This window comes from Staurois parvus, unplaced genomic scaffold (genome assembly GCF_062004578.1).
Source record: "Staurois parvus isolate SC_StPar_1 unplaced genomic scaffold, SC_StPar_1.0 ptg000638l, whole genome shotgun sequence".
Lineage (NCBI taxonomy): Eukaryota > Metazoa > Chordata > Amphibia > Anura > Ranidae > Staurois > Staurois parvus.
Window position 1 is genome coordinate 227213 of NW_028318434.1, and position 25650 is coordinate 252862.

Genomic DNA, 25650 nt, shown 5'->3' on the forward strand with positions numbered 1-25650 from the left:
ACACCAATGTAAGAGAGATATACTACTCCACTGACACCAATGTAAGGACATACTACTCCACTGACACCAATGTAAGTACATACCACTCCACTGACACCAATGTAAGGGACATACCACTCCACTGACACCAATGTAAGGACATACTACTCCACTGACACCAATGTAAGGACATACTACTCCACTGACACCAATGTAAGTACATACCACTCCACTGACACCAATGTAAGGACATACCACTCCACTGACACCAATGTAAGGACATACTACTCCACTGACACCAATGTAAGGACATACCACTCCACTGACACCAATGTAAGGGACATACTACTCCACTGACACCAATGTAAGGGACATACTACTCCACTGACACCAATGTAAGGACATACTACTCCACTGACACCAATGTAAGGACATACCATTCCACTGACTCCAATGTAAGGGACATACCACTCCACTGACACCAATGTAAGTACATACCACTCCACTGACACCAATGTAAGGACATACCACTCCACTGACACCAATGTAAGGACATACTACTCCACTGACACCAATGTAAGGACATACCACTCCACTGACACCAATGTAAGGGACATACTACTCCACTGACACCAATGTAAGGGACATACCACTCCACTGACACCAATGTAAGGACATACTACTCCACTGACACCAATGTAAGGACATACCACTCCACTGACTCCAATGTAAGGGACATACCACTCCACTGACACCAATGTAAGGGACATACCACTCCACTGACACCAATGTAAGGACATACTACTCCACTGACACCAATGTAAGGGACATACTACTCCACTGACACCAATGTAAGGACATACTACTCCACTGACACCAATGTAAGGGACATACTACTCCACTGACACCAATGTAAGGGACATACCACTCCACTGACACCAATATAAGGACATACCACTCCACTGACACCAATGTAAGGGACATACTACTCCACTGACACCAATGTAAGGGACATACCACTCCACTGACACCAATGTAAGGACATACTACTCCACTGACACCAATGTAAGGACATACCACTCCACTGACACCAATGTAAGGGACATACCACTCCACTGACACCAATGTAAGGGACATACCACTCCACTGACACCAATGTAAGGGACATACCACTCCACTGACACCAATGTAAGGACATACCACTCCACTGACACCAATGTAAGGGACATACCACTCCACTGACACCAATGTAAGGGACATACTACTCCACTGACACCAATGTAAGGACATACTACTCCACTGACACCAATGTAAGGGGCATATTACTCCACTGACACCAATGTAAGGGACATACTACTCTACTGACACCAAAGTATGGGACATACTACTCCACTGACACCACAGTATGGGACATACTACTCCACTGACACCAAAGTAAGGGACATACTACTCCACTGACACCAATGTAAAGGACATATTTCTCCACTGATACCAATTTAAGGGAAATACTACTTCACTGACACCAATGTAAGAGACATACTACTCCACTGACACCAATGTAAGGGACATACTACTCCTCTGTGGGTGTCCCCAGTGTGCCGTCCCCCTTTCCTCGTGTCCCGGGTATTATATACAGTATATACACAGTGTGTCTGTAGAGCCTGTAGTGTCCCGTCTTGTCTATTCTTAGTCTCTATCCATCTGGTGGTGGGGGGAGGGGGGCCTCTCTAATGGGGAATCTTCTTGGCTGTCACATGACCTCCCATGTGGAGGAATCTCCATGTCTGGGTGTGGAATGTAATGGGATCTTCCAGAGAAGACCTTCAGACTCCCCTCCATCTCTCTCCATTGGTGGGGAAACGTTTCCCTCTGAAAGAGTAAAGAGGACATGAGAAGGAAGAGAACGTCTCCACTTCCCGTCACTCAAAGCCAAAGGACTCATCCCAGCCATTCCTGGAGAGAAGGAGGACTAGAGGAATCCAGGAGGAGGACTGGTGAGGGTCTATACAGAGTACCCCTCATATGGTTCAGGAGGGGGCCGCATGCCTGGCACTCCCTTCCCTGGCCAGCTTGGCTGGCACTCCCTTCCCTGGCCAGCTTGGCTGGCACTCCCTTCCCTGGCCAGCTTGGCCGCATGCTTGGCACTCCCTTTCCTGGCCAGCTTGGCCGCATGCTTGGCACTCCCTTCCCTGGCCAGCTTGGCTCCATGCTCGGATTGGGGGTCCGCTATGGATTTTCTACAGGGACCTCACACTATATTTAACATTTTTGTGTGATTAACCCCCTAATATCCACACCAGACTCATATTGCTTTTTTGCATTGTTGGGGGGCTCTTTCATGGAGCAGATACCATGGAAGGGGTGTGACCCCAAAAACAGTGGTGTATGCATGACTCGTCATTACTGGGATCACTCATATAAAAAAGTGTGGAGTGACGGAATGCAGGGGAACTACAAGAACCAGCAGACCCCCTCATTGTTCCCCTGTCAACCCCACAACCCCTTGTCATCCCTACTGTCCTCCACAATGCCCCCTGTCCTCTGCACTGTCCCCCACACTGCTCCCTGTCCTCCCTACTGTCCCCCACACTGCCCCCTGTCCTCCCTACTGTCCCCCACACTGCCCCCTGTCCTCCATACTGTCCCCCACACTGCCCCCTGTCATCCCTACTGTCCCCCACAATGCCCCCTGTATTCCCTACTGTCCCCCACACTGCTCCCTGTCCTCCCTAATGTCCCCCATACTGCCTCCTGTCCTCCCTACTGTCCCCCATACTGCCTCCTGTCCTCCCTACTGTCCCCCACACTGTCCCCTGTCCTCCCTACTGTCCCCCACAATGCCCCCTGTCCTCCCAAATGTCCCTACACTGCCTCCTGTCCTCCCTACTGTCCCCCACAATGCCCCCTGTCCTCCCAAATGTCCCTACACTGCCTCCTGTCCTCCCTAATGTCCCCCACAATGTCCCCTATCCTCCCTACTGTCCCCCGCACTGCCCCCTGTCCTCCTTACTGTCCCCCACACTGTCCCCTGTCCTCCCTACTGTCCCCACAATGCCCCCTGTCCTCCCAAATGTCCCTACACTGCCCCCCCTACTGTCCCAACATTGCCTCCTTTCCTCCCTACTTTAACCTCACTCCCCCTTGTCTTTCCTACTTTCCATAATGCCTCCTGTACTCCCTACTGTCTCTGCACTGCTCCTTGTCTTTCCTACTGTCCCCCACAGTGCCCCCTGTCCTCTCTACTGTCCCTCACACTGCTACCTATCCCCACTACTGTCCCCACAATGCCCCCTGTCCTCCCTACTGTCCCCTCAGTGCCCCCTGTCCTCCCTACTGTCCCCACAATGCCCCCTGTCCTCCCTACTGCCTCTCACACTACCCCCTCTCCTCCCTACCATTACTGCACTGTACCCCTATCCTCCCTACCGTTACTGCACTGTACCCCTGTCCTCCCTACTGCCCATGCAATGCCCCCTGTCCTACCTTCTATCCCCACAATGCCCCCTGTCCTACCTTCTATCCCCACAATGCCCCCTGTCCCCCACACTGCCTCCTGTCCTCCCTACTGTCCTACAAACTACTCCCTATCCTCAATATTGTCCCCACACTGCGCCCTGTCCTCCCTTTCCCCTCAGTGCCCCCTGTCCCCCACAATTCCCCCTGTCCTCCCTTCTGTCCCCCACAATTCCCCCTGTCCTCCCTACTGTTCCCCACAATGTTCCCTGCCCTCCCTACTGTCCCCCACAATGTTCCCTGCCCTCCCTACTGTCCCCCACAATGTCCCCTGTCCTCCCTACTGTCCCCCAAAATTTTCCCTGTCCTCCCTACTGTCCCCCATAATGTCCCCTGTCCCCCACAATGCCCCCTGTCCTCCCAAATCTCCCTACACTGCCCCCTGTCCTCCCTACTATCCCCCACACTGCCCCCTGTCCTCCCTACTGTCCCCCACACTGCCCCCTGTCCTCCCTACTGTCCCCACGCTGCCCCGTCCTCCCTACTGTCCCCACGCTGCTCCCTATCCTCACTATTGTCCCCGCACTGTGCCCTGTCCTCCCCGTTCCCTTTAGTGCTCCCTTTTCTCCCTACTGTCCCCCACAATTCTCCCTGTCCTCCCTACTGTCCCCCACACTGCCCCCTGTCCTCCTTACTGTCCCCACACTGCCCCCTGTCCTACCTTCTATCCCACACAATGCCCCCTGTCCTCCCTACTCTTCCCCACATTGCCCTCTGTCCTCCCTACTGTCCCTATAATGCCCCCTGTCCTCCCTACTGTCCCCCACACTGCCTCCTGTCCTCCCTACTGTCCCCCACACTGCCTCCTGTCCTACCTTCTATCCCCCACAATCCTCCTGTCCTCCCTACTGTCCCCACAATTCCTCCTGTCCTCTCTACTGTCCCCACACTGCCCCCTGTCCTCCCTACTGTCCCCCACACTGCCCCCTGTCCTGCCTACTCTTCCCCATATTGCCCCCTGTCCTCCCTACTGTCCCCCACAATGCCCCCTGTCCTTCCCACTGTCCCCATAATGCCCCCTGTCCTCCCTACTATTCCCCATATTGCCCCCTGTCCTCCCTACTGTCCCTATAATGCCCCCTGTCCTCTCTACTGTCCCCCACAATGCCCCCTGTCCTCCCTACTCTTCCCCACAATGCCCCCTGTCCTCCCTACTCTTCCCCACATTGCCCTCTGTCCTCCCTACTGTCCCTATAATGCCTCCTGTGCTCCCTACTGTCCCCCACACTGCCTCCTGTCCTACCTTCTATCCCCCACAATGCCTCCTGTCCTCCCTCCTGTTCCCACACTGCCTCCTGTCCTCCCTTCTATCCCCCACAATGCCTCCTGTCCTCCCTACTGTCCCCACAATTCCTCCTGTCCTCCCTACTGTCCCCACACTGCCTCCTGTCCTACCTTCTATCCCCCACAATGCCTCCTGTCCTCCCTACTGTCCCCACACTGCCCCCTGTCCTCCCTACTGTCCCCCACACTGCCCCCTGTCCTGCCTACTCTTCCCCATATTGCCCCTTGTCCTCCCCACTGTCCCCACAATGCCCCCTGTCCTCCCTACACTTCCCCATATTGCCCCCTGTCCTCCCTACTGTCCCTATAATGCCCCCTGTCCTCCCTACTGTCCCCCACAATGCCCCCTGTCCTCCCTACTGTCCCCCACAATGCCCCCTGTCCTCCCTACTGTCTACCACACTGCCCCCTTTCCTCCCTACTGTCCCCCACACTGCCTCCTGTCCTCCCTACTCTCACCCACACTGCCTCCTGTCCTCCCTACTGTCCCCCACAATGCCCCCTGTCCTCTCTACTGTCCCCCACAATGCCCCCTGTCCTCCCTACTGTCCCCCACACTGCCTCCTGTCCTCCCTACTGTCCCCCACAATGCCCCCTGTCCTTCCTACTGTTCCCCACAATGCCCCCTTTCCTCCCTACTGTCCCCCACACTGCCCCTGTCTTTCCTACTGTCCCCACACTGCCCCCTGTCCTCCCTACTGTCCCTACACTGCCCCCTGTCCTCCCTACTGTCCCCCACAATGCCCCCTGTCCTCCCTACTGTCCCCCACAATGCCCCCTGTCCTTCCTACTGTTCCCCACAATGCCCCCTGTCCTCCCTACTGTCCCCCACACTGCCCCCTGTCCTCCCTACTGTCCCCCACAATGCCCCCTGTCCTCCCTACTGTCCCCCACAATGCCCCCTGTCCTCCCTACTGTCCCTACACTTCCCCCTGTCCTCCCTACTGTCCCCCACAATGCCCCCTGTCCTTCCTACTGTCCCCCACAATGTCCCCTGTCCTCCTTACTGTCCCCCACAATGCCTTCTGTCCTCCCTACTGTCCTCCACAATGCCCCCTGTCCCCCACACTGCCTCCTGTCCTCCCTACTGTCCCCCACACTGCCTCCTGTCCTCCCTACTGTCCCCCACAATGCCCCCTGTCCTCCCTACTGTCCCCCACAATGCCCCCAGTCCTCCCTACTGTCCCCCACACTGCCTCCTGTCCTCCCTACTGTCCCCCACAATGCCCCCTGTCCTTCCTACTGTTCCCCACAATGCCCCCTGTCCTCCCTACTGTCCCCCACACTGCCTCCTGTCCTCCCTACTGTCCCCCACACTGCCTCCTGTCCTCCCTACTGTCCCCCACACTGCCCCTGTCTTCCCTACTGTCCCCACACTGCCCCCTGTCCTCCCTACTGTCCCCACACTGCCCCCTGTCCTTCTTACTGTCCCCACACTGCCCCCTGTCCTCCCTAATGTCCCCCACAATGCCCCATGTCCTCCCTACTGTCCCCCACAATGCCCCATGTCCTCCCTACTGTCCCCACACTGCCCCCTGTCCTTCTTACTGTCCTACACTGCCCCCTGTCCTCCCTACTGTCCCCCACAATGCCCCATGTCCTCCCTACTGTCCCCCACAATGCCCCCTGTCCTCCCTACTGTCCCCCACAATGCCCCCTGTCCTTCCTACTGTTCCCCACAATGCCCCCTGTCCTCCCTACTGTCCCCCACACTGCCTCCTGTCCTCCCTACTGTCCCCCACACTGCCCCCTGTCCTCCCTACTGTCCCCCACACTGCCTCCTGTCTATCCTACTGTCCCTACACTGCCCCCTGTCCTCCCTACTGTCCCCCACAATGCCCCCTGTCCTCCCTACTGTCCCCCACAATGCCCCCTGTCCTCCCTACTGTCACTACACTGCCCCCTGTCCTCCCTTCTGTCCCCCACAATGCCTTCTGTCCTCCCTACTGTCCCCACACTGCCCCCTGTCCTCCCTACTGTCCCCCACAATGCCCCCTGTCCTCCCTACTGTCCCCCACAATGCCCCCTGTCCTCCCTACTGTCCCCCACAATGCCCCCTGTCCTCCCTACTGTCCCCCACAATGTCCCCTGTCCTCCTTACTGTCCCCCACAATGCCTTCTGTCCTCCCTACTGTCCCCCACAATGCCCCCTGTCCTCCCTACTGTCCCCCACACTGCCTCCTGTCCTCCCTACTGTCCCCCACACTGCCTCCTGTCCTCCCTACTGTCCCCCACACTGCCCCTGTCTTCCCTACTGTCCCCACACTGCCCCCTGTCCTCCCTACTGTCCCCACAATGCCCCCTGTCTTCCCTACTGTCCCCACACTGCCCCCTGTCCTCCCTAATGTCCCCCACAATGCCCCATGTCCTCCCTACTGTCCCCCACAATGCCCCATGTCCTCCCTACTGTCCCCACACTGCCCCCTGTCCTTCTTACTGTCCTACACTGCCCCCTGTCCTCCCTACTGTCCCCCACAATGCCCCATGTCCTCCCTACTGTCCCCCACAATGCCCCCTGTCCTCCCTACTGTCCCCCACAATGTCCCCTGTCCTTCCTACTGTTCCCCACAATGCCCCCTGTCCTCCCTACTGTCCCCCACACTGCCTCCTGTCCTCCCTACTGTCCCCCACAATGCCCCCTGTCCTCCCTACTGTCCCCCACAATGTCCCCTGTCCTTCCTACTGTTCCCCACAATGCCCCCTTGTAACGGAACCGGAACCCAGACCGCACTGAGTTTTTCCGTTATAGCACAACTTCCCCTGTCCGAACACCATCCACGGACCACACCCTGGAAATCCCTCAGGAAAATAGACACAACACCCCAGCTCCTACTAAAACAGGAAGTCAACTACTCTTTATTTTTCACAAAACATGTTTTATACAGAGGGCGGGGAAAGACAATCAGGGACAGGACATACCTCATCACCCCTCCCCATCCAACCAGACACAGAACAATGGGATGCAACCATGTGGCAAAAGACATTGACCAACCCCCACACCAATACACAAACAGTACATCCCATAATAGTTCACTGGACAGGGAGACACAGCACAATGGGGGGTAGCACATGGTAAACAGACAATGGACAGCCATGTGGCCTAGACAAAAGACAACACACTATACACAGGACTCAGACATTCACATACACACCCTGTAACCCTTAACAGGCACAGGGTGCCTTAAACATAATGAGGGGGACATGAGCTGACCAAGCGGTCCCCCCACCCCCAAAAGTCACTCCCGTCACACCCCTGTCCTCCCTACTGTCCCCCACACTGCCCCCTGTCCTCCCTACTGTCCCCCACACTGCCTCCTGTCTATCCTACTGTCCCTACACTGCCCCCTGTCCTCCCTACTGTCCCCCACAATGCCCCCTGTCCTCCCTACTGTCCCCCACAATGCCCCCTGTCCTCCCTACTGTCACTACACTGCCCCCTGTCCTCCCTTCTGTCCCCCACAATGCCTTCTGTCCTCCCTACTGTCCCCACACTGCCCCCTGTCCTCCCTACTGTCCCCCACAATGCCCCCTGTCCTCCCTACTGTCCCCCACAATGCCCCCTGTCCTCCCTACTGTCCCCCACAATGCCCCCTGTCCTCCCTACTGTCACTACACTGCCCCCTGTCCTCCCTACTGTCCCCCACAATGCCCCCTGTCCTCCCTACTGTCACTACACTGCCCCCTGTCCTCCCTTCTGTCCCCCACAATGCCTTCTGTCCTCCCTACTGTCCCCCACAATGCCCCCTGTCCTCCCTACTGTCCCCCACACTGCCCCCTGTCCTTCCAATTTTCTGTATGCTGGGGTCTTATCGGAATCTGAAAGCCCCCCCATGTGAATGAGTATGGAGTACATGTTACAGTTACTCATTCACAAGAAAAAATGTGTAAATAATGACAGGAGACCTTCTGTGACAAGTCCTTTATTAAAAATAAAAATGTAAAAAATGTCCCCCGAAGTAGATCCAACGTCACTCACAATGCCCGCCGCCATCGCTACCCCGAAAAAGGAAAAAAACTTGTGACTCCGGCTCCTGGGAATGGCGGCTCTGAACCTGGAAGTGACAGAATGTTTGTCATTTCGGGGTTCATTCATCACAGATGAGATCGGGGGATCAGATCCTCTCCAAGCTCCTCCTGCTTAGTAAGATGAAGTGGTTTACCGATGTTCCTCCGTCCTGGACATCCTGGAGGAAACACGGCAGGCACCAGCAGGGGGGAGGGGCGGCACATTCTCTGTACTGTAAAGTGATTGGCTGCTTCTATAGCTGCCCGGATCAATTTTACATGACCGCTGGCTGAAATAATAATACAAACCTCATTTGTGTTTAACCCCTTGAATACCAGAAGGATAAGAAATGTACCTTAGTAGACGAGGGGTCGGGTAATGAGGTGAAGCTCTCCTGACTTCCATCATCCAATCATGTGGAAGCAAAATTGCATTTTTTTACATTTTCTTTGCATGTGATTGGACATTCTTTGTAAAGTCAGATTTCACCGCATTCACTAAGCTCCGGGGGAAAGTTCTGTGAAAAGTGTAAAGTGAACAGCCTAGTTGTATTTAGTAAATCCCCCCTCTGTCTGTACACTGAACTGTCCGGAATGCAGGTCTGGGGCCAATAATGATGCAGACAGCTGACATACATGACATGAATCCTAATACCCCTCCCCCTCCTCTCCCACCCTACTTAATATAGACCAGCAGACTAGAATATTCTCCTGCGCCCCCCTGCACACTGACACAGGATGGGGGATGGTGTGGGACAAGGCAGAGGGGGGGGCATGTTCTCATGGAAGATGACTGAATGAGATTTTGAGCTTCACCCTTGTCTTTGCTGGTATATGGAAGATCACTTGGTGGTGGTAATGGAGCTGAACCCGGCAATGAAGCAGATCTACAGTACAGCTACCATTACTGGTCCCTCAATGGTCCCAAGGTCAGTGCAGATCTCCATAATGTTCCTCTCTGCCCCCCACCAACTTCCTTCTAACCCCCTCAACAGAGCTACAATCTTCTTTTAGTTTTGTGTTAATTAGACCTCAGCAGGCAGTTGTCACCGACAATCTGTCCAAGAGTTCCCTTTACTGTCCCAGCACCTCAATGCATCCTTTGACCCCCCCCCACCCTAGTAAAACAGTCCCAGCAAACAGCTAACCCTTTGATCGCCCCTCATGTTAACCCCTTCCTGCCCAGTGTCATTAGCACAGTGTCAGTGCTTTTTTTTTTAGCACTGATCACTGTATTGGTGTCACTGGGGATGTCAGTGACACCAAGTCAGTTTCCCCCAGTGTCAGAACTCCCATGCCAAAATGAAAAAAAAATGGTGTGGGGGCACCACAAAATACATACCAGACCCTTATCCTAGCATGCAGCCCGGCAGGTCAGGAAAGGGGAGGGGGACGAGCGAGTGCCCCCCCGTACCATATCAGGCCACATGCCCTCAACATGGGGGGTGCTTTGGGGCGGGGGGGCTCCCATCATCTGAAACAGAGCCTTTTTTTTTATTTTACTGGTGCTGCAGCGGCAGTGGCGGTGATGGCGGACATTGTGATTGGTGTTGGATCTACTGCGGGGGACATTCTCTTAGTTTTTTCTTTAATAGAGGACTTGTCACAGACCCTGTCCTGTCTTTTTTCACACTACACTTTTTGTTTTTTTGTGAATGTGTAGCGGTACCATGTACCCCATACTCCTTCACATGGGGGGGGCGGGATCTCGGGTCTCCTTTGCTAAAGGGGCCTTCCAGATTCTGATAAGCCCCCTGCCCACAGACCCCCAAAACCACTGGCAAGGGTTGGGGAGAAGAGGCCCTTGTTCCAATCAACATGGTTACAAGGTGCTTTGTGAGGAGCCCCTCCTGCCCCAAAGCACCTCCCCATGTTGAGGGCATGTGGCTTGGTATGGTTTGGGGGTGTGCTTGCTCCCCCCTTTCCTGACCTGCTGGGCTGCATGCTCGGATAAGGGTCTGGTATGGATTTGGGGGGACCCCCAAGCCATTTTTTATAAAAATTTGGGCGTGGGAGTTCCCCTCAAAATCCATACCAGACCTGGTATGGATGGGAGGGGGGACACCATGCAGTTTTTTAATAATTTTTTTAATTGCCGGCAATTCTTTTACATTCAGCTGTCAGTGGGGAACCCTGCAGACAGCTGAAACATTGCCGCATGGTTGTCACTACTAAAATACCGCATGACTCCATCAAATACCTCCTGCAGTATTTTAGTGGCGGTTACTTTTTCTGACCTCCGGAACAGATTAATTGGTTTTCAATGCATTCCTATGGGAAACCGTGTTTTGGTTTATGAATTTTTTGCTATACAAAAAGTCCCGCAGAACAAATTAAATTCCTAAACCGAGGTATGCCTCTGTGTGTGTACAGTGGGGATCAAAAGTTTGGGCACCCCAGCTAAAAATTTGTATTAATGGGCATAAAGAAGCTAAGGAAAGATGGAAGAATCTCCAAAAGGCATCAAATTACAGATTAGACATTCTTATAATATGTCAACAAAAGTTAGATTTTATTTCCATCATTTACACTTTCAAAATAACAGAAAACAAAAAAATGGCGTCTGCAAAAGTTTGGGCACCCTGCAGAATTTATAGCATGCACTGCCCCCTTTGCAAAGCTGAGACCTGCCAGTGTCATGGATTGTTCTCAATCATCGTCTGGGAAGACCAGGTGATGTCAATCTCAAAGGTTTTAAATGCCCAGACTCATCTGACCTTGCCCCAACAATCAGCACCATGGGTTCTTCTAAGCAGTTGTCTAGAAAACTGAAACTGAAAATAATTGACGCTCACAAAGCTGGAGAAGGCTATAAGAAGATAGCAAAGCGTTTTCAGATGTCAATATCCTCTGTTCGGAATGTAATTAAGAAATGGCAGTCATCAGGAACAGTGGAAGTTAAAGCAAGATCTGGAAGACCAAGAAAAATATCAGACAGAACAGCTTGCAGGATTGTGAGAAAAACAATTCAAAACCCACGTTTGACTGCACAATCCCTCCAGAAAGATCTGGCAGACACTGGAGTTGTGGTCACTATTCCACTATGAAGAGATACTTGTACAAATATAGTCTTCATGGAAGAGTCATCAGAAGAAAACCTCTTCTACGTCCTCACCACAAAAATCATCGTTTGAACTTTGCAAATGAACATATAGACAAGCCTGATGCATTTTGGAAACAAGTTCTGTGGACCGATGAGGTTAAAATTGAACTTTTTGGCCGGAATGAGCAAAGGTACGTTTGGAGAAGAAGGGGCACAGAATTGAATGAAAAGAACCTCTGTCCAACTGTGAAGCATGGGGTTGGATCAATCATGCTTTGGGGTTGTGTTGCAGCCAGTGGCACAGGGAACATCTCACGAGTAGAAGGAAAAATGGATTCAATAAAATTTCAGCAAATTTTGGATGGTAACTTGATGCCATCTGTGAAAAAGCTGAAGTTAAAGAGAGGATGGCTTCTACAAATGGATAATGATCCTAAACACACCTCGAAATCCACGGGGGATTACATCAAGAGGCGTAAACTGAAGGTTTTGCCATGGCCTTCACAATCTCCTGACCTCAACATAATTGAAAATCTATGGATAGACCTTAAAAGAGCCGTGCGTGACAGACAGCCCAGAAATCTCAAAGAACTGGAAGACTTTTGTAAGGAAGAATGGGCAAAGATACCTCAAACAAGAATTGAAAGACTCTTGGCTGGCTACAAAAAGTGTTTACAAGCTGTGATACTTGGCAAAGGGGGCAGTACAAGATATTAACTCTGCAGGGGGCCCAAACTTTTGCAGACGCCATTTTTTTGTTTTCTGTTATTTTGAAAGTGTAAATGATGGAAATAAAATCTAACTTTTGTTGACATATTATAAGAATGTCTAATCTGTAATTTGATGTCTTTTGGAGATTTTTCCATCTTTCCTTGGCTTCTTTATGCACATTAATACAAATTTTTAGCTGGGGTGCCCAAACTTTCCATCCCCACTGTATATATATATATATACAGTATGTGTGTATTTACATAGACATGGCTTAGTCTGTATATTCTAGGGACATGTGGTGTCAATTAGTCGTACGTTGGCTTGCACCCCTCCCCCTAGGTTGTATGAGGATAAGGTCTCACATGCATTTAGTACATAAAGGTTTAAGTATGTATAAGTTAGGAATGGAAGTCCTTTACACTGTAGGATTCCCTGATTAACATATTCAAATGAAAAAGGAGTTTACATTGAAATCCATCTATTGGCGTCTGTAATATGATGGGATTCAGATGATAGGTAAAGTTCTATTATATCATGTATATCATTGCTTTCACATGGACCATGCCATCCCCCCACCTCTGATGGAAGATCAGTGTGGCTCTGAAAAGGGGCCCCGAGTATTGGATTTCAGAGAAGGGAGGGGAGCAAGGCTGAAAGTGTTTTCCCTGCACAGGCATTTGTCTCCAGAGACTCCAGTATAGTGGGACTATAAGACGCAGGAGGAAACCCAGCTCACTTTTAGGAGAAGGTGGGGGCTGAATTGCTCCTAACAGAGTACAAGGAAGAGAACAAAGACTGGAGGGGAGACGCTTCCATGAGGAAGAGCTGCCCACTGCTATACACACACATGATTCCACACAATTCCTATCTCAAGAATATAACTACACTTCTATTATTATTAGTTTTCATTCTGGATTTGAAGATTATTCTTGTAAGCTTGCTTGCTATTTCATTATTAAACCCATTTTCAGTTTTTACACAAGAATTGGAAGGACTTTCTATTTTGGACTTTTCTCCCCAATATAAGTCGGGGTTCAACTCTCGCCCGCTGATTTTCTAAGGCAGATGGATTCCCTGTTTGTTCTTTTTTTTCCAAAAATAATTTTATTGGTATAAGAATAGACAAGATAGCATATAGAAAAATACAACTATAAAGCACAGTCATCAAACAGACGCACTGACCTCTACCAACACAAAGACCGCGGTGTCACTGAGAGCCCCGGGTCCCGTTCTAACGATCAGGCCCCGGGACGCCCAATTCTGGGTCACATAATCACTGTGATAGCCTCTGATTGGCTATCAGAGTGATCAGTCACTGTGCAGCCCGGCCCCCTTGTTTTTCTCTCTCTATGAATGGAGAAGAGAGATACATTGTATCATTATATACATCCCATTATACATTGTATCATTATATACATCTCAATATACAGTGTATCATTATATACATCCCATTATACATTGTATCATTATATACATCCTATTATGCATTGTATCATTATATACATCCCATTATACAGTGTATCATTATATACATCCCATTATACATTGTATCATTATATACATCCTATTATACATTGTATCATTATATACATCCCATTATACATTGTATCATTATATACATCCCATTATACATTGTATCATTATATACATCCCATTATACATTGTATCATTATATACATCCCATTATACATTGTATCATTATATACACCCCATTATACATTGTATCATTATATACATCCCATTATACATTGTATCATTATATACATCCCATTATACATTGTATCATTATATACATTGTATCATTATATACATCCCATTATACATTGTATCATTATATACATCCCATTATACATTGTATCATTATATACATCCCATTATACATTGTATCATTATATACATCATATTATACATTGTATCATTATATACATCCTATTATATATTGTATCATTATATACATTTCATTATACATAGTATCATTATATACATTCCATTATACATTGTATCATTATTTACATTGCATTATACATTGTATCATTATATGCATTCCATTATACATTGTATGTCTCTAACTCCTGGCATAGAGAGAAAAAAAAAGTTTGTAAAAAAAAAAAGCAAAAGATAAATAAATATTTATTAAAAAAAAAGAAATAAAAAATACCTTCAAGGTTTGATCTGGTTTAGTGCCAGGGTTATTGTTTGGGTCAAGGTCAAAGGTCGGGGTCAAAGTTCAGGGTCAAAGGTCAGGATTTAAAAAAAAATTGGTATCCGTGTCAGTTAGTGTCATTTTTTTTTGGTAAAAAAAAAAAAGACAAAAACAAAATGCGCACCATTGTTTCTGGGTGGTACTGCGGGTACAAACAACAAATAACATACACATATATGGTATCGCCGTGATCGTCAAGAGGTGGAGAACTTAGTTTGGGTTGTTCTTTGGTGATAGGTTATGGTAGTAACAAGAAACACACAGCTAAATAAAAAAATATTTTTTTTTTTACTTTTTTCGGCAAGTTTTCTTTTGATAAAAAAAATCAGGAGATATCCATTTTTATTTAACACCAAATGAAATCCCAATTTGTTCTGAAAAAAACGCGGTAAATTCACCCGGATGTACAAAGTAGTTGTGATGATACGGACGGTTTTACTATCACATGACAACGTTGCATAATTCTGCGTCGGCATTTAGATTTGTTTTACCCTCAGGCATGAAGGGTTACAAAGAGGTTCTCACTCTTCTGGGTCCATTATTTCTGATTGAATTTGAAAGGTTCTAAGTGGATTGAACAGATTGTTTTTCAGGCCTATGAATTACGTGACAAAGTGCCTCCTTTCCATTATTGAAGCCCACTCCAGTAGTGAGCACTTCTTGGGCTTCTCATCATCAGGTTCCTGTGTCTCAGATCTGCAAGTCCTGCTCTTCAATGTATATGTCCTCTAAGTTTTACAAGGTCCATGTATCGGCCAGTTCATCCATTTTGTTCACCAACCTGCAAAACCTCTGCTGCAGCCAGAACTCATTTATTTAGTGGTGGAATCCCTACTGTCACTAAATGAGAGTTTTTGGTTTGGTGGCTAGGATACTGGAAGCCAACGCCATCCTAGCAACCGAGGAAGCTGTTCAGACCTTAGCAACCAATGATTGTCACAAAGCATCATTGGCTGTTACGTAGGTTTCACCATAACAACCCATGATGCAGTGCAAGTGCCTGCATCTTAGCAACCAATAAGGTGGTGCCGCACAGTTCCACTGGTTGCTAGGACACAGGTGGCCAGGGTATGGGATTTAGCGATGAAGTAGTGACATTTAGACAATTAGTCAATGACCTCACCTGGAAGCCCTTTATTTCACTTTCAGCTGTCAGCATGGGAAATGTCATTTGTGGACAGAATATGTTGGGATAGTCTTGGTGGTCCGTGTGTTTTCTTTGGCAAGTTGGAGGAACATAAAACACCGGATGCCATGATTATTATCTATGATGGGGTCTCTGTTGTTGGTTAGACTTTATCATGGTGTTTATTTTCTAGTTGACCTTTTTCTTGTAAATGAGTAACCAGACATACTATGTACCTCTTACACATTTATGTAGGGGGGCAGATGTCTGGGGGCCCCTCTTACAAATCTTCCCTGCAGACCCTCACAACCACTCAGCTAGAATTGGGGGGAAGAGGCCTTGTCCCCATCAACATGGCTAGGCAGCCTGTGGTACCCTTCTCATGTTGAGGGCATTTGGCCTGGTATGGGTTAGGTAGAGGGCTACCACTTGCTGACCCCATTTCCTGGCCAGCCAGGCTTCCTGCATAGATATGGATTAGCTATGGATTTTGGGGAGTCAAGAATAAGGGTCGGGTATGAATGGTGAGAGGAATTCCAGCCACTTTGTATTGTTTCTCTGTAATTTTTTTTTTCCTACATTCTACAGGTATGCCATTTGACAGGCAGGTCTGAAGCATTACTAAAGGATTTGTTTTTAATTAAAATAACACACATGGTAGCCTTACCTGCTCCCTGCAATGGTACTGCACAGAGCAGCCCCAAACCTCCTCTTCTGGGGTCCCCTGCTAGATATTTTAAGCTCCTTTTCTTCAGTTTCTTCCCTGTAGCAAGCCACTTGCTCTGGGGACTGGCATGTGGACTAGCTCCCCAGGGCCGGTCTGCGTGTGTCTATAGATATACACAGAGTGGCTCGGCCCCACCCCCTGCTCTCAGGATCTACCTGACAGTAGAAGGAGCCAATGGTTCCCACTGCTGCCCGATCCTCCTGTGAGAAGAGAAAGATGGGAGAAGAACCGCAGTCGGGCTCAGTGCTGGATCAATGCAGGACTCAGGTAAGTGTTTGGTTGGGACACAGAAAGTGGCAGAACATTGTTTACCTTAATGTGGGGAATGCTTTAAGGGAAGAAAAGATTTTATGTTCAGGGCCAGTTCCCACCATAACCACCTGCAGACCAGTGACGTGCCCATACGTTGCCGGACCTTCGCTGGTGATACTGGGATGATGGCTGCAGCTGAAGAAGTCATCCCGGTGTTGTTTATTAGAGCCGAGGGTCTGCTTTCTTATAAAAGCAATCCAACCAGATAATTAGCCGCTGGATTGCTTTTACAAGCAGCGGGAGGGGACCTCCCCCCTCCCACCACCTTCTGTGGCCCTCTCAGCCTCTCCTGTCCCATAGAAGCAAACAGAGGCCAGATTGGCCCTGATGGTCTCCATGATACAGGAAGATGGAAGTGATGAGCATTCATCCCTTCTGGTTTTCTGGAATATAAAATGGTAAGGCCCCTTTCACACCGGGTGTGCCCGTCAGCGGATCCTCTTGCTCAGCGGGGGATCTGTCTGCTGATCGCTGTTGGGCAAATGGATGACAAGCCTGCGTCTGCTTCGCTTATACAGAGCGGACATGGACACGGCCCGCTGTCCTCTATGGGCGGTCAGACTGCCATGTGATCCGATCCAATGGACAGAAGGGGAATGGATCCCCATCTGTCTCTTTTTGGTGGATTGGATCGGATGTCAGCGAGTGTAAAGGGACACATATCCGTTTACACCTGCCGCTCCATAGAGGAGAATAGAGGTTCTGATCGGGTCCGGACCCAATCGGAACGTCCGTGTGAAAGGGGCCTAAAGTATCTGATTACACTGATCTTGGTGCGATCAGATGTTAAGGGCAGAGGAGAGATTTGGAGGCTAATACACCCCAGATCTCTCCATAAAGAGTACCTGTCACTGCCTATTGCTATCACAGGGGATATTTATATTTTCTGTGATACCAATAAAAGTCATCCAAATTAAATGTAAAGCGACAATGTCAACAAAATAAATGGAAAGAAATATGCAGCCCCCCTCCCCCCGTGTTTGTGCGCAAAAGGTGAATGCACGAGACATGCCGCACACATTCAAACAGCGATGGTCCCACACATGTGAGGTAACACCGTGAACATCAGATCGAGGGCAGTAATTCTAGTACTAGACCTCCTGTGTAAATCTAAAGTGGGGCCCTGTAAAGGCTTTTATAGCATCTCCTGTGGATAATGACATTTATGTCATTTGTGGCTGTTGCAGGCGTGCGCACTTTTAAAGAATGACCCGTTTGGTATTTATTCGCTCGCCGTAACATACATTTTTAAATTTATACCGCGTGTAAAAAATTATAACACCCTTCATTTTATTCTCTAGGACCTCCGCTATAAAAAGTCTATAACGTTTGGGGCTCTAACTGATTTTCTAGCAAAAAATCTGATTTTGAAATGTAAATAAAAATGGTCAGAAAAGGCCTGATCTTCAAGTGGATACATTGCACAGGAACGTGCTGCGCATGCAATGCTCTGTGCGTTCCAGTGCGATTCACATGCTATCTGGGTGCAGTATGATTTCACACCATTCATTTGAATTGGCTGAAATGGCACCAGACCACAGCTAAAGTTGTGCTTGGACTACTTCACAAAACACACAGCAACCGGACCGCATGGAACGTCAGTACTTCTGTGCCATGCCATCCAGTGCAGGAAAATGCCCTGTGATTGTGGCCTGTGTTTGGGGTGTTGTTAGCATTGCACTGACACCAGGTGGGGGACACAAACATGGACCTCAGATTTCCCACATCACATTCTGGTGTCAACTGGCCCTCAGAACCACTCTAAACGCATAAGCTTCATAGATATTGGGACACGATTGTCGGCACCATTAATCAAGCTTTTTTCAATGACATCAAACTGAACCCAAACCCCTTCACGCCTGAAGGTACAACAAATGTTCATGCCTAAGCACAATTTTGCAGCTTTGACATGCGTTAGTGAAACCGTCATCACAACTACTTTGTGCATCCAGTTGGTAAATGGTAATGGACGTCTACTGATTTTATTTTTATGTGATCAAAGGAAAACAGGCCCAAAATAGTGAAAATCATTTTTTCTAAAGTTAGCTGTATATTTCTTGCTGCTGCCATAACCCACCACCAAAGGACAACCCCCAACAATTCTCCTGCCCCCGACGATGGCAGCAATACCTCGTATGTGTATGTTAGTTGCTGTTTGTACCCGTAGTACAGCCCAGAAACAGTACTGCGCATTTTTCTTTACATTTTTTTTTACCTACTAAAACACACCGACACTAACTGACACTGATACTAATTTACATAAATAAATAACCCCCCCAAAATACTGACTCTGACCTTAACCTTTGACCCTGACCTTGACCCAAACACTAACCCTGGCACTGTCCTAGATCAAACCTTCATCTACGTATTTTTTTATTTTTTTTATTTTAAATTACTGTTATTATTATTATTATTATTAATATTATTATTGATTGATTTTTTTACAAACTGTTGTTTTTTTTTTCTCTGAGAGGAGAGACAATGTAAGAAAACACGTGGGGCGAGCTTCACAGTGACTCCTCATTGTGATAGCCAATCAGAGGCTCACAGCCATCAGGTGACCCAGAGTTGGGAGTTCTGAGTTTTGATCATTAGTATGGGACCCAGAGCTTTCAGTGAGACCTCCGCCTCTGTGCTGGGAGCTGCCCATACGGCGTGCTCCCACCACAAAGACAGATATGCAAATACAGTGAGGAACAGAAGTATTTGACCCCCCTGCGATTCTGCAAGTTCTCCCACTTCTCCATCATGGAGGGTCTGACATTCACATTGGAGGGGATTCCCACTCTGAGGACAGAATTCAGGAGATCACATTGTATGATTTGTAAAGAATGTATTTGTCTCGCACGGCTGAACAGAAGTATTTGAACCCCTGAGAGGATCCGTGTTAATATTTGGTACAGAAGCCTTTGTCTGCAATTACAGAGGTCAGACGTTTCCTGTAGTCCTTGGCCAGGTTTGCACTGCAACAGGGATTTTGGCCCCCTCCTCCACACAGATCTCCTCTAGATCTGTCACGTTTCGGGGCTGTCGCTGAGCAACACGGAGTTTCAGCTCCCTCCAAAGATGTTCTATTGGATTTAGGTGTGGAGACTGGCTGGGCCACTCCAGAGCCTTGATATGCTTCTTACGGAGCCACTCCTTGGTTCTCCTGGCTGTGTGCTTCATGTCGTTGTCATGTTGGAAGACCCAGCCACGACCCGTCTTCAATGCTCTGACTGAGGGAAGGAGGTTGTTGCTGAAAATCTCACAATAAATGGCCCCATTCATCCTCTCCTTAATACAGTGCAGTCGTCCTGTCCCCTTCGCAGAAAAGCACCCCCAAAGCATGATGTTACCACCCCCATGCTTCACAGTAGGGATGGTATTCTTCAGGCGCAACTCATCCTTCTTTTTCCTCCAAACATGACGAGTGAAGTTTAGACCAAAAAGCTCTCCTTTGGTCTCATCTGACCACATGACTTTCTCCCATGCCTCCTCTGGATCATCCAGATGGTCATTGGCAACCTTCAGACGGGCCTGGCCATGTGATGACTTGAGTAGGGGAACCTTTCGTGCAATGCATGATTGGAAACCATGACGGCGTAGTGTTCTACCGACAGTGACCTTTGAAACTGTGGTCCCAGCTCTCTTCATGTCATTGACCAGCTCCTCCCTTGTAGTTCTGGGCTGATTCCTCACCTTTCTTATCATCAGTGATACCCCACATGGTGAGATCTTGCATGGAGCCCCTACAATGTGAATTCCAGACCCCTCCATGATTTCTGAGTGGGAGAACTTGCAAAATCGCAGGGTGTTCAAATACTTCTGTCCCTCACTGTAAGATGGTAATGTGATGCAAGGTGTACTCCTATACTTTTGAATTTTAACATATTATTTTTCTATCCCAAGTGGACCATGATGGCTGTGAAAACCCAATAGCATAAGGCTGTTGTGCGCTATGTTACACGTTTCTGACTTTGGATGTGTTTCATTATCTGACAATGCATGTCGTGATACTGATTGTACTCAGATGTCAACTCTGGAATGTTTTGGATGTTTTCATAAATTTTCATTTTAATTAAAAAAATATAGAAAACATCTTTATTTAGCCCTTTATATAGAATTCTGACTTTTTTGTTTTTCTGTACAGGTGGATTGAAGAACCAAGTTTTCGGTCAAGCTGGTCTTCATAAGTACAACTCAGTCACATGGGAAACGAGCCATACGGATGTCTTAGGTGACGGAACGTCTTTATCGTAGTTCACTGGAGGATTCACACAGGACACGAGACATATCAGTGTTCTCAATGTTGTTAATGGTTTGGATCCTCTTCAACATTGATCCACCCTCAGAGCACAACAGGAGAGAAGTCATTTCAGTGTTGTGGAAGTGACAATGGCTTTACAATGTAGTTCAACTCTTGCATCCATAACAATTATTTCAGAAGCTATTTCTTGTTTGGATTGTGATTAAGGTTTTACAATGAAGGCAAAACATATCACACCCCAGAAGGGTCACACTGAAGAAAAACCTTTTCAGTGTTTTGAGTGCAACACAGCTTTTACAACAAAGGGTAATCTTAACAAACACCAGAGGGTTCACACTGGAGGGAAGCCATATCAGTGTTCTGAATGTGATAAAACCTTTACATCGAAGGATCAACTTATCAAACACCAGAGGATTCATACTGGAGAGAAGACATATCGGTGTTCTGAATGTGATAAAGCTTTTACACAGAAGTCAGATCTTATCACACACCAGAGGGTCCACACTAGAGAGAAGCCATATCAGTGTTCGGAATGTGATAAAGCTTTTACAATGAAAGGTAATCTTATGACACACCTGAGGATTCACACTGGAGAGAAGCCATATCAGTGTTCTCAATGTGATAAAGCTTTTACAATTAAATGTAATCTTATGACACACCAGAGGATTCACACTGGAGAGAAGTCATATCAGTGTTCTGAATGTGACAAAGCTTTTACACTGAAGTGCTATCTTATCGCACACCAGAGAGTCCACACTAGAGAGAAGCCATATCAGTGTTCTGAATGTGATAAAGCTTTTACAGTGAAAGGTAATCTTATGACACACCAGAGGATTCACACTAGAGATAAGACATATCAGTGTTCTGAATGTGACAAAGCTTTTATGCAGAAGTGCTATCTTATCGCACACCAGAGGAGTCACACTAGAGAGAAGCCATATCAATGTTCTGAATGTGATAAGACTTTTACAACGAAAGAGTATCTTATCAAACACAAGAGGATTCACACCGGAGAGAAGCCATATCAGTGTTCTGAATGTGATAAAGCTTTTACAATGAAGTCAAGTCTTATCACACATCAGAGGATTCACACCGGAGAGAAGCCATATCAGTGTTTTGAATGTGATACAGCTTTTACAATGAAGTCAAGTCTTATCACACACAAGAGGATTCACACTGGAAAGAAGCCATATCAGTGTTCTGAATGTAACAAAGCTTTCACAATGAAAGGTAATCTTATCACACACCAGAGGATTCACACTGGAGAGAAACCATATCAGTGTTCTGAATGCAATACCACTTTTAGACAAGCGTCATCCCTTATCAGACACCAGATGATTCACACTGGAGAGATGCCACATCAATGTTCTGAATGTGATAAAGCTTTTAAAACTAAGTCAGAGCTTATCATACACAGGACAGTTCACACTGGAAAGCAGCTTTGAGTGTTCTGAATGTGATAAAATGTTTACAACCAAATGCAAACTTATCATACACCAGAATACTCACACTGGAGAAAGGCCATATCAGTGTTCTGAATGTGGCAAAGCTTTTGTATATAAGGAAAGCCTTATTATACACCAGAGGAGTCACACTGGAGAGAAGCCATATCACTGTTCTCAATGTGACAAATCTTTTAAACATAGAGAACAACTTAACACAAACAAGAGGGTCCACACCAGAGAAAAGCCGTAGCCGTGTTGTGAGTGTAACAGATTTTTTTACATACGTCACAGCTGATCACACACCAGAGGATTCACAGGCTTCAGCTGCAGGAGGTAATGGGGAGAAGGGGGGTTTTAAAGGGATAGAAGCTCAAGACAATTTTACCTTTTTGACTATTTTTTTCAGACAAGTATCAACAGTGAATTGTGTTTCCTAATGATTTTAATCTCTATCCTTTTTATGGAGCTTTGACTGAACATGTAATATATTTTCATCATTCATTAACTGAGCTGTGTTCCCAAGTGTTTTCTTCATTGTCAGATCCTGGGCTAATGCATTACCAACACTGCCTCAGCACCAAGACTAGGTAGTGGACAAGTGGCATCTTACCAAGCCTCCAAAGCCTCAGTGGGAGAGACTTTTCTAGATTCTGCTGACTTTTCCAATATCCGTCTAGCTTGAGGGCTCCAGCTACGCTCACCTTGTCCACGCCTCCCTTCACATATTCCACCTCCCCTCCAATGATCAATGCCTTATTTCCAGGTTCCTCCTCCTCTTATGGATGACAGCTTTACAGGTAGGACTGCAACAGGGACAACAACCATGGAGAAATCTCTGTTCAGTGAGAAATCAAATTCCTAAGCTGGTGTAGGCCTTCCAACACCAATTCACTGCTCTTTGTTTGGGATGTGTTCAACAGTACCACTTACACCCAGCTGGCTGCTTGTGTTCCATCTTGTCCTGCCACAAGTCTAAGGGATTCCATCAGGAGAAGATTGGACTTCCTTATTATATTGTCTCTCTGTTCAGCTATTGCTCCTCTCCATAGACCGATCACATACTACGACTGCATCTTCTGGGGGACTGAAATTCCTCTGACTCGGGTTCTCTTCAATGACTCTGAATAGTCAATTCTCTTTTTTTGGGTAGATATTGTTTGTGAAGAACCCTCTTTTGACCCTAGAAACATTATGATGTTGACCCTACAGTGTATCTATGGTTAGAATTAATATTTACATAAAGGGTGCAATCTGTCCTGAACCACTTATGGTGATGTCCCAGTTCAGCACATTACACCTTTAGGATTTGTAATCTACCCAAATGTATTATACATCAGTTTTTCATGTCAGAGGACTTTAATGTGGAAGAAAATGTGGATACGTATATTTTATTTGTTTTTCTAGGTAACACTTGTGATGTCACTACACTCCTAATGTAAATACAGTGCAAAAGAATTCTGTTTTTGTTGCTTTTACAGTGTTCTCCTATGCAGTGATCTGTTAAAACATTGAAAGCCCGGGGGGGGGGGGATGATTCCGGCTTGTGTGCTTAGTGCTGAATGCCGGCTGTTACAGAGCCTCCAATACCTGGATCTGGTAAGACCGGTGCTGCTTTAATATGGCCCTGGGACCAATAGCCACTATCCCAGCTGACACTCAAGTGGTTGTTTTTCTGAGTCCTTCTTGTAACATTTTATGACTTGTTGATCCTGCCAGTAGAGCTGTTATTTTTCTACTTCCTGAAGGAAGGAAACCATCCTAAAAATGGCAGCTGGAGGGGTTGAGACAAATCAAATAACACTGCTGGGGTGCATACAACTGTCAGCTTTTATTCATATGGTCTAAACCTTTGTAGAAAGGAACAAAACTGTTGCTGGAACTGCTTTACAAGTGTCAGTTGAAGTTGATTTGAATGGTTTTTATCCCTTACTGAACCATTTGGCATGTTTAACCTTCTTCCTCTCCAGGCCATTCTCCAGTTTTCAGCACCGCGACATTTTGACTGACATTTACTTGGTCATGCAACACTGCACTTAAATTCATTTTATATCCGTGTTGTGATAGATAGACATTTCTTTTGCTGATATTTAATCATTACTGTTTTTTTTTTGTTTTCTCTATGAAAAGAGGAAAATAAACATTTTGAAAAAAGTTTCCCTTAGTTTCTGCTCTAAAACTTTACAAATAAATAATCTTCTTCTTAAATGTAGGCCAAAGTATATGACTCTACTTTTTGTTTTTGGTAAAAAAAAAATATTTTATATTATTTATAGAGATGAGCGAATCGAACCAGGCGAACCGGAATTCGAGTCGAATTTCAGGAAATATTCGATTCGCGTCGAAACCGAAATTTTGCCTACTTCGGGTGCGCGAATCGAACATTTCCCGATCAGCCGGCAAAAGTGTCCCTGCAGTGAGCTCCGCTATTTCTGACAGTTCTCTGACAGAAGGAACACATGTTTAGCGGTTGAAACATTGTATCTATTAGTTTCCATTTAGGATACAGATGTTTCAACCTCTGTACATGTGAAGAAGCTGTGAGAGAACTGTCAGAAATAGAGGAACTCTGCACATACACTTTTTGCCGGCATGGAATTATTCTTCTTTTCATCCTACTTCTTCTTCTTCTTCTTCTTCTTCATCCTCATCCTCTTCTTCTGAGGATGAGGATGAGGATGAAGAAGAAGAAGTAGGATGAAAAGAAGAATAATTCCATGCCGGCAAAAAGTGTATGTGCAGAGTTCCTCTATTCTGCAGATACACTTTTTGCCGGCTTGGAATTATTCTTATTTTCATCCTACTTCTTCTTCTTCTTCTTCATCCTCATCCTCATCCTCAGAAGAAGAAGAAGAGGATGAGGATGAAGAAGAAGAAGAAGAAGAAGAAGTAGGATGAAAATAAGAATAATTCCAAGCCGGAAAAAAGTGTATGTGCAGAGCTCCTCTAAGTGTATCTGCAGAGCTCCTCTAAGTGTATCTGCAGAATAGAGGAACTCTGCACATACACTTTTTGCCGGAAACCGCTGTATGGAGGGAATGTCCCAGAACTGTCAT

The 25650-nt window shown here is 47.1% G+C and overlaps 2 protein-coding genes across 3 annotated transcripts in view; one reads left to right on the top strand and one right to left on the bottom strand.

Annotated features, from left to right (window-relative positions):
• Window positions 1-25650, bottom strand: part of LOC149449063 (uncharacterized) — a 128750-nt gene that overhangs the window by 42680 nt on the left and 60420 nt on the right. The gene's annotated exons all lie outside the window — the stretch shown is intronic.
• On the top strand, window positions 1588-24751 carry LOC149449064 (uncharacterized). 2 transcript variants are annotated; one of them, XM_089693858.1, is made up of 2 exons: window positions 1588-1973; window positions 21036-24751. In XM_089693858.1, exon 2 carries the CDS (start codon window positions 21368-21370, stop codon window positions 22595-22597), a length of 1230 nt encoding a protein of 409 aa, XP_089549984.1. In that variant the 5' UTR covers window positions 1588-1973; window positions 21036-21367; the 3' UTR covers window positions 22598-24751. The 2 variants fall into 2 exon arrangements, with proteins under 2 accessions (XP_089549984.1, XP_089549983.1); XM_089693857.1 differs by lacking the exon at window positions 1588-1973 and adding an exon at window positions 9504-9710.